Raw genomic sequence first — 15576 nt, 5'->3', positions numbered from 1 at the left:
ATAGCCAGGATATTAACTTACAAAGAAGTTTAATTATAAATAAGCCTGAATATTTTTGTTTAACAAACAAAATCTTTCAAATGATAAAAACCGTGGGCATGAATAGAGAATTAAAAAATCCCTTCTGGCAGAAAGATGGGACTCTTCTTACTTTGATGCTTTCTGTAAGCTCCTTTCCATCTTTAGATTCTGCATTCCACAGATAACACCACCCTTATGGCAGAAAGTGAACAAGAACTAAATAGCCTCTTGATGAAAGTGAAAGAGGACAGTGAAAAAGTTGGCTTAAAGCTCAACGTTCAGAAAACTAAGATCATGGCATGTGGTCCATGCCATGCCAAAACGAAGTTCATGGCAAATAGATGGGGAAACAGTGGAAACAGTGGCTGACTATTTTTTGGGGGGCTCCAAAATCACTGCAGATGGTAACTGCAGCCATGAAATTAAAAGACACTTACTCCTTGGAAGGAAAGTTATGACCAACCTAGACAGCATATTAAAAAGCAGAGACATTACTTTGCCAACAAAGGTCTGTCTAGTCAAGGCTATGGTTTTTCCAGTGGTCACGTATGGATGTGAGAGTTGGACCAACAATTGATGCTTTTGAACCGTGGTTGGAGAAGACTCTTGAGAGTCCCCTGGACTGCGAGGAGATCCAACCAGTCCATCCTAAAGGAGGTCAGTCCTGAGTGTTCATTGGAAAGACTGATGTTGAAGCTGAAACTCCAATACTTTGGCCACCTGATGCGAAGAACTGACTCATTGGAAAAGACCCTGATGCTGGGAAAGATTGAAGGCGGGAGAAGGGGACGACAGAGGATGAGATGGTTGGATGGCATCACCAACTCGATGGACATGAGTTTGGGTAAACTCTGGGAGCTGGTGATGGACAGGGAGGCCTGGCGTGCTGCCGTCCATGGGGTCACAAAGAGTGGGTATAACTGAGCAGCAGAACTGAACTGAGCAGATGGCTCCAGGTGCATTAACAATGTCTTCTGGGTGGCAGCATTATGTTTTTACCACCTAAGATAACCTAACTCTTCAATCTTACAGTAGTACCTCAACCACTTCTACAGCAATACTGACTTACAAATCTTATTACTGCTCTTTCATATAAGGGAATTTTATTTTATCCTAAGAAAGAGGAAATTTAATAATGAAACCTCCTCTGGTTATCTCCCAGACTCTGAGATGATTTTTTTTAGACCAGTAGCTTTTTTTACATTTTATAAAAGACCTACCATGTCCCAAGCTCTTGTTAAATTTTTCATGTACCGTGGAAAATGACTGAAGTGTTCCATCCTGACCTGTTGATATACACAGAATATGTCTAATCAAGCTTCATCAAAACAATGGACCACTTGAATCATGACGTTTATAAAACTAGATTCTATAAAAAGCCTGAAGTTAGTTAGCAGCACTTTACAAGGAAGCTGACTGTAGCTACCTCATTTATAATATTCAACTGCCCATGGAAAGGCATTGAGTAAAAACAAAGGATAAAATAAGGTGCTAATAAATGCCAGCAGATTATCTGAAGAGGCAAGGGCCACATTTCTGGAATCTGTCCATTCTGACTCCAACAATTACTAAATAGAATGACATTCCAAATAAAAGTAATATCAGCTAGTGTTTCCTGAAGTATTCAAAACCAATCACCTCATTTTACTCAGATTTTCAAGTCACTCAAAAGGACATCTGAATCTAAAAATGTATAAATACCAAAGCTAATAAATATCAAACACTTTGTTCTCATTACTTGCTGAATTAAACTAATAGCATAAAGCAGAAACTTACTTGCACTAAGAATTTGTTGTCCATTTTGTCCATAATATCTTATTTTGGTAAGAGGAGCACTATGCCCCATTCTGAATCTCAAAAGCCGGCCTTCACCTGCGGGACCATCAAATATCCATATCTGCCAAGAAATTTTAAAAAGTAAGGGTTTTCCCCACAATGTGTCAAGTGATCTGCAAGCAGTCAAACCATCTTCTACATAAATCTACTGGCATTGGGTAATGCCTGCAGACCACTGATCCTGCAGTGCAGGTTAGGGAAAAGATAAGCTGTCCAACTCTCTCCAACTCCAATAATCTTGCCTGGAAAATCCCATGGACAGAGCCTGGTGAGTGACAGTTCATGGGGTCACAAAGAGTCGGACACGACTGAGCATAGCACAACTCTCACTTCGTGAAAATCAGGCAATCTGCTATGCCTTCTATTTCATCTGTATCAATGTCTTATCCCATATTCCTTTCACCCTCTAGGTTTCAGGCTGGTACATCAGAGCAGGCTTGTAATAACCCAAAGTAAGGTGGTAATAACCACAGTACCCTGAGAGCATTGTCAGCACCATTTGTGACCAGAAGTGGCTCTCTGTGGAGAAATGTCAGTCCGGCAATCGCTGTAGAATGTGCATTTCTCATTTGATTGATTAACTTTTTATCTTCTAGATCCCAGAGTCCAATATGGCCACATGGGCTTCCAGCTGCCATCACTGGGTGACCATCTGTTGTTAAAATAGAATAAGAAAAACATGCACCATCAAACAATTAAACTTAATAATTCTTCTCTCCACTCTTTTAATCCATAAATATAAATTTAAAATAAAAGACTATATACCAATAATCTACCAATATTCCTTTGGCTGTTTATATTCCAGTATTTCATTCATTTCTATTAGATTAAATTATAAGCAAATATTAAGAAAATTTCTATGAACTTAAAAGTAATACATCTGAAGTGTTCTTAATTTTCATCCATAAACAAGTTGAGAGTTACCTGTGCGAAATGAAATCGAAGTAATAGGTCCCCAGTCTTGACGAAATTTCATTAAAGTTTCATCAAATTTAATGTTGTGAATGATAATCTGACCTGACATGAGACCAACAGCCACAACATCCACAGCCGGGGCCTGAAAATTAAATGACTCAACTTTTCATTTTTTTAATCAAACAGCTTTAATAATACTGATGATCGCATCATTATTTGTTACCAAAATAAGTATTGATAATGGAATATCTTTCTGGAGATGGCAAAAACAATGAATATTGGCATTCTGGCATACTTTAATTGATATCTGGCATGGAAGCATTTAGGAATGATTTTTCCAAATTACTTCCCAGCTTCAGTCTGGTAGTCATCATCACTTCCCCACCCACAAACATAGTTAACTTGCTAAGAAAACAGCCGTAATACATAGAAGCTGATATGTGAAATCAATACAGATCATTATTGCCTGAATGGAAACAAAGAAGAGACAACTCTTAGACAACATATAAAGGTTCACCATATGCATGGCAACATAAAAGGCCAACTACAAAGGAAGCGAAGAATGGTCTATCCAAAGAATACAAGGAAAACCTATAACCCATGTTAAAAGGCAAACAGGTTATACTATTAGTCTGTTAGTCTATGATTTTAATCTTCATTTTATACAACAGTATTACATACAGACTCTATACTATGTTTTTGTATTTAAGAACAGAAAATCAATGTCCAGTACCAATACAAAATGGAATCAGGCTAAACGTAATTAATTTGCCATCAAGTCACTACTATTCATGAGACCCTGTGTAGAAGCTGGTGATACTAAAACAAATATGATGGCTGGCCCTCAAAGAACCTAATCATCACCTTTGGGATTTTCTGGGTAGGTAAAAGCAGAGCAAGGTGATAGAAGTGAGAAAATGAGGAATGTGTATAAACCGAGCAGGTACAGGCAATGGATATTTGGAAAAATAAGGTACATGGCCTGTATGCATGTCCAACATGTAAGGTTCTTTGCAGCAATACAGCCATTCAGACATACAGTTCTACAAACTCATAAAGACAAAAAACAGTTATTTCTGGAAGAGTCCAGCATCTAATAAACAATTAACACTGGGCACTGATTGAAGGTAGGAGGAGAAGGGGATGACAGAGGATGAGATGGTTGGATGGCATCACTGACTCAATGGACATGAGTCTGAATAAACTCCAAGAGTTGGTGATGGACAGGGAGGCCTGGCATACTGTGGTCCATGAGGTCACAAAGAGTCGGACACGACTGAGTGACTGAACTGAACCAAACAGACCGACTAGCTCAAGTTACAAATCTCAACACACTGACAAAGTTCTCTGTATGACCTACAAACTCCCTTGCTTCACTGAAAAACCTTATCTCCATTCTGACCAAGGCACTGGACTCTATATGCTTACAAAATGATTGGTAAACATGGATTCATGCCAACCACAGAATTAAGAGACTAATTCCAGGCAAAAAGGTTTCCACAAATATTTATAGACAAAGGCATTGTTTTCAATTCTATTTCTAAAACATTGTTTTTCAGGGTAATATTTATAAAAAAAACTAGACTCTACATGATTTTGTCTTTAGGTCCACAAATGCGGTTGGTTGGCCCCTACTACTGCCTTCATATCTTATCTAACTTAACAGAAAAATACTAACCTGCTGAAGCGCTGTCACTCCAACTTTCCATCCCGCAAATGTATATAGAAGTTTACTACAAAAGGAAAAATAGTTGAAAGCCATTTTTTTGGGGGGGAGAAAAACAAAATTAACTACATATTAAAAAATGATACAGTAGCTATTAATTAAGTTCTTACTCTGCCCCACATTGTTCCAAGTAGGTATATTAATCTATTTAATACTCAAAATAATGCTATGAGGTAAACGGCACCATTTTTCAGATTAAGAAACTAAGAAACTTAATTACATAAAAAAATTTAGCTAAGATTACAAGGCTAATATTGACAGAGCCCAGACTCAGATCCTAAACGGCTAAGAACTATGATACTATGCAGTCTCTTGGAGAAATTAAAAAGAGAAAGATAAAAATACATAAGTAAAAACTATTTTATATGACAGATACAATTTAAAATAAAATCTTAGAATACAGGCAGATCTCACTTTTTACTACAGTGTGATACCAGAAACTTAATACAAAAAAGGAGTACTACTTGGTGATGGACAGGGAGGCCTGGCGTGCTGCAGTTCATGGGGTCACAAAGAGTCAGACATGACTGAGTGACTGAACTGAACTGAACTGACAAGACTACTTGTATGTTACATGACAACAGTGATGCTGCTCTGAATTTCAGAATCAAGCCATGAATGATAGTTTATAGAGCAGAGATACCTGAGATTGTTATAATGACAATAAAATATTAATTCATATTTTAAATTCTTTAGGCACAGATTAGGTCACTCTCACACAAAACCTAAAGAGATAACCCTGGGTCAGAGAATATTCCCGTCATTATTTCCCAGCCTATTACAGAATAGGCAGTCAATGAAATTTGCTAAGTTGAACAGAAACACTGATTTAAAACTAATAACTAATAGGATAAACATTAAACCTCTGAAAATCTTATTTTCCCTTTCGAATTTGTAAGGGCTTTGGAAAGGAAAATCTGGATGGTCAAACATTTCTGATTGCTCCTTTAATGATTATACAAAGAAAAGTGAGCTGCCACTCTTTTCTCTGGATAAGTGTGTAAATAACAGGCAGAGGTGCGCACCGTCATTTATCTAGCCCCCTAACTATACTAACAGTATTACAGACATTCATCATGTTTATGCTTGGAGATGAATATGCTTTTACCCTGAAAACCATACCTAAATGCTAGCACTAAATAAACACTGATTTGTGTCGCCATCTAATGTTTTAGTTTATTGAGAACTAGAAGCTGTTTAGTGACGAACTCAATGATCTTGTGTACTAAAGCCTTCATTACAGTTTTATGAATTCTTTACAGTGACTAAGGTTATTAGTATATAGTTTTTAATGAGCATTTATGAAGCTGCCTACCATGTTCCAGGACCATTCCCAGCTTTCACATATGTGATTCCACGAGTAACAACCCCAGGAACAGGTATATTTACTGAAAACCCTCCAAAAAAGATATAAAGGAAAGGAGAATTGAGAGACTTAAGAATGCTTTAGGGAGTAATAGATGAGGATAAGGTAGGAATCACTTATGTTATAAATACAGAGCTTACTTGGATTTTACATTCCATAACTGGAGGCTTCCTTGTTCACTGCCAAGAAGTATTTTATTCAAGTAGGTACTTGGGTGCAAAATTGCAGAAATTTTAAATACTGACTTATCGAAAGACAACTGCAGGTATTCTTCTACAAAAGTAAAGGTTATAAATAATACATAAAATAAAAGTTTATTTTAAAATATTTTTCATACACCCATATATTTAGCACTTAAAATCTACCATATCAAAGATTTATGTACTAATATAAATCAAAGACATATACTAACTAATAAACATTCCCTGAGAAATTAAACAAATGTGATGAGGGGCGACTTGCAAATTTACTTAGATTGTCAAGAATTTTCTAAAAGTTCTAATATCAATCCTACTTAAAATTTTACTCACTGCCAAACTGGTTTACAGGATGAAAATAAAAGAGTTAAAAAAAAATGACACTAGGGATCAGACTTAGCATTTTATAATTTAATCAAGAGGCAGCTAATGTTCCGAATGAAGTGCATGGGAGGGAAGCAGCAAATATCTGAAGAGCTTGATCAGCTCCTCAAACATGTAAAAAGTCAGAGGCAAACTTAAATGAAACTAAAAATAGGCCTTCTCACATTTACACAGGAGACCCTCAAACAGAGGAGAGGAAAAGAACTTGCAGCCCTGTTGAGTGGAAAATGGCACAACCTGCTGTCTTTTGCTGCAAGATCAAAACATTTTTTGAAACATCACATGCTTAAAATTCCTACGTGTGAATTTTGTTTTCTACTTCACAGTTCATCTATGATGAAAACACTTTCTCACTTAATTTCCCAATGAACTTGAGTATCAGAGAACAAACACTTCTCTTAAACTTTAGTTTCATTCTATCTGGCTGCTGCACACTCCAGGAGTACGTGTACCCCAGTTTAAAGAGCATAGATAACGACGAGAAGTGTAGAATCTTTTTCTTAAATACTATTTTAAAAGACTCCTGCCTCTGTTTGTAGCTAGCAGTCTCACTTGAGATCACTACAGACCGCTCCCTGAAGACACTGTGCTGCCGCAAGAGTAACAGAAGCTGGGTATCGGTGGCAACGGAGAGCTGGCTGAGCTCCTGCTGTTAGGGCCTGACTTGGTAGAGTCGGATGCTCTAACTTCATAAAAGGTCTCTGAATATCCATCTGCATGGGGACTATGTTTGAAATTCTGTTCCCTCCACTTGAGCAGAGAAAAAACAAGAGTGGCTAATCTAACAAGAACATGGAATGACTGCCAGGAGGGCAATCCCTAAGACTTTTACTAAAAATAAACATACTACCTTAAAAAAATGAGTTAATCAAGAGGTAACAAATGCTAAAAATGCACACAGATCAAAAAACTTAAACACTTTAATTCACGACAGACCCCACAGTCTTTTACCTGACGAAAGCTGGGGTTATTCTGGTGATAAATTTCTAACCTTTGGTGATAACACGGCCTTATAAACATAGCTCAGTAACACTGTTTAAAAAAATCACAATTAAAGGACACTGACTCACATTCTTAGAAAAAAGGATGTTTATTTTCCTTCAGATGACTGGATCTTCAAGTTTACTATTGCAATCTTTACAATCTCACTTACAAAAGTTGAAAATACAAAGCAAGTATTACTCAAGTGTAAATATACACCAAAATTCACCACACAGAGAAAATATCACATGTCATTAAACTTGGAGAACTATAATGCAAAGCATTATAAACAGCTCAACTAGCTAACTAAAACTGCTTAGCAATTTTTTTTACTTAGAACCCTTTTCCTTACACACATTAAAGATTCTTAAAAATTTTTTATTGCTTACATGTGAAATCTCTGGTATAGAAGTCATCCTTATAGAGATATTTTAGCTACACACATACTGTTCCAAGATAAAGCAATAAATTGGTTAAATCTTACCTTCCGAATATATGTGCCAAATAATAAGAACGCTGTCAGTATCAACAGAGATAACATGATCCCCAAAGGGTTGCAAAAGACAGATTTCTGCCTTATGACCTTTAAAGGTATGTACTACCTGCAATGTCAAAATTCAAAAGAATTTCAAATTATTCATTCATCATGTAATATTATTCATATTAACAACAAAAAAAAAAAAAACCCACGCAAATCCTGAAGATGCTCACATTAAGAAATGTCCAACTTTCGATTACCCAAGGTTAGATCACCAAATAGCAAGGAATCACACATTTTCACCTGTTCCCCCAGCAAGTCCAATTAGGAAACATGGGCAAGGAACACAGAAATGAGATCTTTGAGGCTCAGCTTTCCAACCAAGCTTAGGGAGAAGGCATGCAAAGAGCTGGGTCCCTCAGCCAACCCAACCGGCACAACTCCATGCATTCCAGAGACGCGGAACGTTCTAGAAGGCTGACCTCTATGGCGAGCACCAGCTGGCTTCCACAGAAGACAAGGGAGGGTGATATAGGATACTTCCTCCCTACAGCTTTCTGTCTGGACACAGACATTTTTACCCTGACAGCAGGAGCTGCACCCTCACTAATTACAGCCTCTTCCCCCATGGTTTCAGTTCTCACCAGGCCCCAAGAACGCTATTTCTTCTCCTCCTCCCTCTGGCCCTAGGGATGGTAACAGTTTCCTACAGTTCATAGTCTCTGATACCTTTTGACTCCTAATTTGTACATTTATCTCCCAGGAAAACCTACAAACTGCAATATTTTGAACAAAAAAAGGACCCAGACTCTCTAAAAAGAAAAAAACTTTTACTGACTGTCAAAACAAAAACTCCCATTAAAGGACTTTAAGTTGCCTTCCTCTGCCATGGGAAGAGATGATGGAAAACACTAGGAACAAACATCATTAACCTGAGTCAGACTTTGAGAAGTACAGTAATTCCATCACCTGGCTATCTAGCCATCCCCATGGCCACATTCCCTTTCACTCTGGACCACGAGCGCCAGGTCATCTCTCAAATTAGTCATCCCAGGACAAACTTAGAAATCAATGAGTAGATTAAGACAAAACAAGCTCCTCCCTTAGTAGAGACAGCAGAGGACCTAGCCTCTTCTACGGAGGCAACAAGCACCCCGGTCTTAGAAGATGAGTCATGGGCTACGGTGTTCATAACGAAGAAATCAACCCACACAAAGCAGTGGCACAGATGTGACTCTCCTAGGAAAATATTTTCAAAATACTCTTGACTGAATCCTACCCCAACCAAATAAGCAAAGTAGACAACTCCAGAGATGGGACCTGGCTGGAAACAAAAAAGCTGTCCCAAATGATTCTAAGGTTGATCCCAGGCAAAGAAAACTGAACTAAAGCATCACTTTTAACTGATTATGAAAATTTGATGAAATTAACTTTCTCTTCCTCCAGCAGACTGAATATACAATAAAAAACAAACAAACAAAAACACGTCGAGAGTGTCTCAGATGAAGAAGAGCAACATTAAAGTTCCCTCCCACTACCATGACAATCGATCACTGACTGCAAAAGACAAAATAGTTCAAAGATACAAACCTCTTTATTACGGGCAAATGCAGAGAAAACATTCCCATAAGCAGCAAAGACTAACCTCCCATCAGCTGCCATACAGCAGATGTCCTGTGGGACAGAGTTACCTGGAAAAAAAGAAATATAAAATGAAAAAAATTAAACATATTTTTTAAGAAATAAAGGTATTTAAGATTGTGGAACAAATACAAACTTTAATTATGCATGTAACATCTTTCATTTCTTATAATTTAAAAATATGTATGTGTGACAATCAGAGCATAAAATTTAAACTTCAGTGTTATTTTAGACATCTAATAATAACAATCACATTGAAAATATGACATCACCTTGACTTTCCCTAAGAGAATTAATGTCCAGTATCTGCAGACACAAGGACATAATCCTAAAGAATTGAGAAGCTTTTTGAGGTTATTTGGGGGAAAAAATCCTCGCTAAATACACAAAACTCTGGCAGATGGTCATCTAATCTCCATGTGAATGCCTTCAGCAACATCAAGCTCCTAACAACTTCAGAACATTTTAAAACTAGGTCAAAACTGAGAACTCTTTAACTCCATCGTTTGGAGTAACTTAAAAAAATTCCATATGATATTCTACATGCTGACCCTTTCAAGTGAATAATACGGTTTTCACTTAAGTCTTCTCCAAGGTAAACATGCCTATCACCTCCAGCCATTTTTCATAACAGGATTTCTTGATTCCTCTCTCACTACCATGGTCACATGGGTTTTTACTTTTTATTTCCCATTTTGGGGGCAGGACCGTTAAAATACAGAGAATTGTTTTAAGTATCTTTCCTGCTGTTATTCTATTTTTATAGGTTTATCATTCACTTTAATATTGCCCTTCTACAGCCTTCTATAATCTTTTTAAAAAATTAAGTTTATCTGACATACACTCTAAATCCATATAGCTCTGTTTTTCTTACAAAGATCACATTTGATGGTGAAACTAGAATCTCTCAGTCCTGGCAAGCTCTTCATTCTATAAGAGTTAAAAAAAAAAATTCTTCCATTGCAAAAAAATATCAACATGTGGGAAAAAGGAAAACTCTTTCTTACAATGGAATGATAGAATCAGAAAATCGCTATTTGATAATCATCCTAATAACTCAGGTGAGAATCACCACTAAATGATAGTCAGCAGTACATGAAACTTTGAACAGTAAAGACTATTTAAAGTGAAAGTGAAGTTGTTCAGTCATGTCTGACTCTTTGCGACCCCATGGACTGTAGCCTACCATGCTCCTCTGTCCATGGGATTTCCCAAGCAAGAGTACTGGAGTGGGTTGCCATTTCCTTCTCCAGGGGATCTTCACGACCCAGGGATCGAATCCGGGTCTTCCTCATTGTTCAGTTCATTTCAGTCGTGTCCGACTCTTTGCGACCCCATGAACTGCAGCATGCCAGGCCTCCCTGTCCATCACCAACTCCCCCCGAGTTCACCCAAACCCATGTCCGTTGAGTTGGTGATGCCATCCAACCATCTCATCCTCTGTCGTCCCTTTCTCCTCCTGCCCTCAATCTTTCCCACCATTGGGGTCTTTTCTAATGAGTCAGCTCTTCACATCAGATGGCCAAAGTATTGGAGCTTCAGCTTTAACATCAGTCCTTCTAATGAACACCCAGGACTGATTTTTTTAGGATGGACTGGTTGGATCTCCTTGCAGTCCAAGGGACTCTCAAGAGTCTTCTCCAACACCACAGTTCAAAAGCATCAATTCTTTGGTGCTCAACTTTCTTTATAGTCCAACTCTCACATCCATACATGACCACTGGAAAAACCATAGCCTTGACTAGACGGACCTTTGTTGGCAAAGTAATGTCTCTGCTTTTTAATATGCTGTCTAGGTTGGTCATAACTTTCCTTCCAAGAAGTAAGCATTGTAGGCAGATGCTTTACCATCCGAGACATCTGAGACTGAGACGACTGAGACGGTAAAGCGTCTACCTACAATGAGGAAGACCCGGGTTCGATCCCTGGGTCACGAAGATCCCCTGGAGAAGGAAACGGCAATCCACTCCAGTGTCCTTCTTTGGGAAATGCCATGGACGGAGGAGCATGGTAGGCTACAGTCCATGGGTCGCAAAGAGTCGGACACAACTGAGTGATTTCACTTTCACGTTCAATGTATCTTACCAAATGCACTTACTACATTTATTAGGTACAAAGGGCAAGTCTTTAAAAGGAGCTGCTTGATAAATGTCACCTTAACCAAATGATCAAAGTTTTCACTTCCAGGAGAAAGACTAACCAATAGCATGTGCCTCCTGATATGGTTCACTGAGAATTCAGCATCATTTCTTTGTTACTCTTGCAACACTGCAGAAACTGAATCTAATCATGAGGAAGTATCAGAAAAAGCCAAATTGAAGAATATTCTTTTAAAAGACGAGCCTACACTACTCTAAAAATATCAATGTTGTAAACCACAAAGAAAGAAATGAATTAGTTTAAAGAAGACCTAAGAGAAATGACAACTGTAAGTGACAAACAATCCTGTCCTGGACATTTTTGTTAGCTATGTACGTTTACCATAAATACATATCTAAGTCTTTATGTTTCACAATTTTTAAATTTAAGTCAAAATTTTAAAAGAATGTTAAAATATACTAAACACGCACAAATTCAGGATAAAGACTATACTTACTTACTGCAACCAGACTAAGTTTCTGAACCTGTTTTAAAGAAAGAGAACAAATGATTAAATTGTTACTAACAAAAAAATTATTATAATAAGCTAGCACGTAAAGATTAAGCTCTAACCTCATACATAAATGTGCTATGTAGTCCTTCCTTAAAAAGACACTTACTGATGATACTAATTTTCATTATTAGCCGATTAGTCGCTCAGTTCAGTCGCTCAATTGTGTCCAACTGTTTGAGGCCCCATAGACTGTAGCCTGCCAGGCTCCTCTGTCCATGGAATTCTCCAGGTAAGAATACTGGAGTGGGTAGCCATGCCCTTCTCCAAGGGATCTTCCTGATCCAGGGATCGAACTTGGGTCTCCTGCATTGCAGGCAGATTCTTTTACAGTCTGAGCCACCAGGGAAACCCATTCTCATTATTAGGAAAGCTTATATTTTCTACTATTTCATCAGTGTATATGGGTCATGTAATACATATTTTAGGAGAAGGCAATGGCAACCCACTCTAGTACTCTTGCCTGGAAAATCCCATGGACAGAGGAGCCTGGGAGGCTGCAGTCCATGGGGTCGGAAGAGTTGGACATGACTGAGCGACTTCACTTTCACTTTTCACTTTCATGCATTGGAGAAGGAAATGGCAACCCACTCCAGTGTTCTTGCCTAGAGAATCCCAGGGACAGTGGAGCCTGGTGGGCTGCCGTCTATGGGGTCGCACAGAGTTGGACATGACTGAAGCAACTTAGCAGCAGCAGCAGCAATGCATGTTTTAAGGCTTTGCAATCTGTGTGGTCTTTGTTGCAATCACTCAACTGATAATATATCACAGAAGCAGCCACATATGGTAAAAAAAAAAATGTTCATGACTGTATTCCAATAAATTTATGGATATATAATTATAATCTTTAAAACTGTCACATGCTGTGAAATATTCTTCTTCCTTTGATTATTCCCCGGCCATTTAAAAACATCAAAACCATCTAGCTCAGAAGCATAGAGCACAGAAGGGTATAAGGAGGAATTCAAGAAAGTGACAGCATAAGACTAAAAGTGCTCTTGAAGATGAATTAAATAATCTACACATCTTAATTGAGAGTAGATGGATGTCTCCATCCCACTCAAAAATCTGACTGTACTACATCCCACTACTATCAAATTTCACTTGGAGACTATGCTCATATTAAAATAAACACAGACACAGAAACAAAACACAGAACACAGAAAAAAACAAATAAATATGTCATTGGTCGTACAAAAACAAAATGTTGGCAGAATTGGCTTGCAGGCTGTAATTTGTGGGCCTCAACCTATGGTTACTGATCCAGCCATGAGAAAGTTACTCAACCGCTAGTGCTTCAAATTCCTCACCTATAAATTAAGGATTAAAACAGGTCCCTAATTTTATGGGATTATTTTAAGGATTCAATGAGTAAAATATGTGTGAAGAGTTAGAATGGAGTCAGTCATACAGTAAATGGTCAATAAGTGTTAGGTGCTATCACCAACACCGTCTGCATCTTGGAGATGGCCTTCGCTTTCATTCCTCACTTGCTCTTCCACTAATTCTATCTGCTACCAACAACCAGTTCTTCTTGCTAACAATCCATCTGATTTTCACAGTCCTTCAAGGAAAGCTTATATTTTCTACAAGTACAACTTTACATCAGTTCAGTTCAGTCGCTCAGTTGTATCCGACTCTTTGTGACCCCATGAATCGCAGCACGCCAGGCCTCCCTGTCCATCACCAACTCCCGGCGTCTACCCAAACCCACGTTCCAGGAAAAGTGCTTAATTAACACCAACTAGTCTTAACCTCCTCCTCAAGTAAGGCCCCACCTTTCACAGAGCATACCTTCATCTGGAGAAGACAAAAGAAACAAGGAAACAGCAACAAAAGGCATTTCAAAGATTGATAACGTATTTTAGAGGAAAACCCATCAGTGACACGCAGGAAGGCCTTGGGCAAGTAACAGTTTTTTCTGAGATTTAGTCTCCTAGTCCATGTAAGGGTGGTACAAACTAACGAACATTCTTCTTGGAAAGAAATGCTGCAAGGTTTAGAGGATGTGGCACCTCTGAACTTTGTCATGGTGGCAGAAAATAGGTGCTGGGGAAGTTTAGGGAAATTAGTCTGCTATCAAATGTGGACAGTCGCCTAAACCGTAACTAATCTCACCCTCCCCAGTTATCCCAGTGTATTTTAGCCCGCATCTTTAACGCGATTCTCGTCAGGAACTGCACAGAGATGGCTTACAACTCTTTCTAATTAAAAGGGGGCGGGGGAGCAGTTTCCTTCACCGCATTTGTTTCCAACACTGCGCTGAACTGCGATGCTCTCCGGGACCTCCCCCAGCCGGACCGCCGCCGGGGCTCGTCGCAGTCGGACGGCCAGCGCGGAGGGCGGCGAGACCCCGGGTCACTCACGTCGTAGGTGTGGAAGCTCTTGCCCACGCACGTGGTCACGTAGAACCGGCGCTTCAGGGCACTGAATCGCACCGCGTGGGGAATGTCGCTGCTGAAGAGCCCCAAGGCCCGGAACCCCGCGAAAAGGGCGCTGGCGGTACGTTCGCCCGGTCCCCGCTCCATCGCGACCGCCGACGGCTGCCTCACGCCTCCAGTCTCTGGGAGACCGCGCGCCCGGGCCCGTCAGCGCGTCTCGCGCGGTACAACCATCGGCCGGCGCTTCCGGCGCCCTAACGCTTCCGGTGTTCGCTGCCAATCGAGCGAACGGAGGCTGTCTTCGGTGCAGCTGAAAAGTAGCTCCCCGCGGGACGCGAAGGGGAGTCACCACTTGGGTTCCGCGGCCCCAGCGCAATGTGAGGGCGTTCTCCGCTGTCCCGGACTATCAGACACTGCTGCAGATTTCCCGCGGGCCTGGGCGGGGCTGAGTGGGAAAGCCCGGCGGGCGGGAGAGTGAGGGGACGTGGAAGTCTTATTCCAGGCTTTCCGGACGGACACGTCTAATCCGACTGCGGCTGGGGCACGTTTCTAAATGCCCGGGGCCTCCCGGTGGCTCGGCGTGAAGAGTCCGCCGGCAGTGCGGGAGACCCGGGCTCGATCCTTAGGTCTGGAAGATCCGCGGGCGGAGGGACCGGCTGCCCCCTCCAGTGTTCTGGAGGATAACAGGGACTGTGTCGTTCATGGGGTCGCAAAGAGGCGGACACGACTGAGCGACGCTCATTTTCTTAAACGCCTTTATCTTGTGGAGATAAGTGTTTATGGATAAAATTATACATTTGGGAATTTGCTTTCAAAATAATTGGAGATGCAGTGCAGGATTTATATGACCTGCATGTTTTTTTATACGTTTGTATTAAAGACTGATAATTGTTGAATCTGGGGAATGGCTGTGTGAGAGATCGTAATGCTGCTCTTATGCTTCCGTATGAAATTGAAATTTGCCATAGTAAAAAATGTTTTTGTTTGTATTCTACAGAGT

At 39.8% G+C, this 15576-nt stretch overlaps 1 protein-coding gene across 1 annotated transcript in view; it reads right to left on the bottom strand.

Annotated features, from left to right (window-relative positions):
* Positions 1–14838, bottom strand: part of WDR36 (WD repeat domain 36) — a 42196-nt gene extending 27358 nt beyond the window's left edge. Inside the window, exons 1-10 of the mRNA XM_020889511.2 lie at positions 14562–14838; positions 12142–12169; positions 9495–9595; positions 7911–8028; positions 6005–6137; positions 4451–4505; positions 2782–2914; positions 2334–2509; positions 1798–1918; positions 1242–1307 (exon numbers count right to left, since the gene is read on the bottom strand). Of these exons, the coding sequence (XP_020745170.1) occupies positions 1242–1307; positions 1798–1918; positions 2334–2509; positions 2782–2914; positions 4451–4505; positions 6005–6137; positions 7911–8028; positions 9495–9595; positions 12142–12169; positions 14562–14723 (1093 nt within the window). The 5' untranslated portion in view covers positions 14724–14838. The remainder of the gene's footprint in view (positions 1–1241; positions 1308–1797; positions 1919–2333; positions 2510–2781; positions 2915–4450; positions 4506–6004; positions 6138–7910; positions 8029–9494; positions 9596–12141; positions 12170–14561) is intronic.
* Between the last annotated feature and the right edge of the window lie 738 nt (positions 14839–15576).

Source organism: Odocoileus virginianus, unplaced genomic scaffold, assembly GCF_023699985.2.
Source record: "Odocoileus virginianus isolate 20LAN1187 ecotype Illinois unplaced genomic scaffold, Ovbor_1.2 Unplaced_Scaffold_8, whole genome shotgun sequence".
Lineage (NCBI taxonomy): Eukaryota > Metazoa > Chordata > Mammalia > Artiodactyla > Cervidae > Odocoileus > Odocoileus virginianus.
This window is presented reverse-complemented; position numbering and strand designations above follow the sequence as displayed.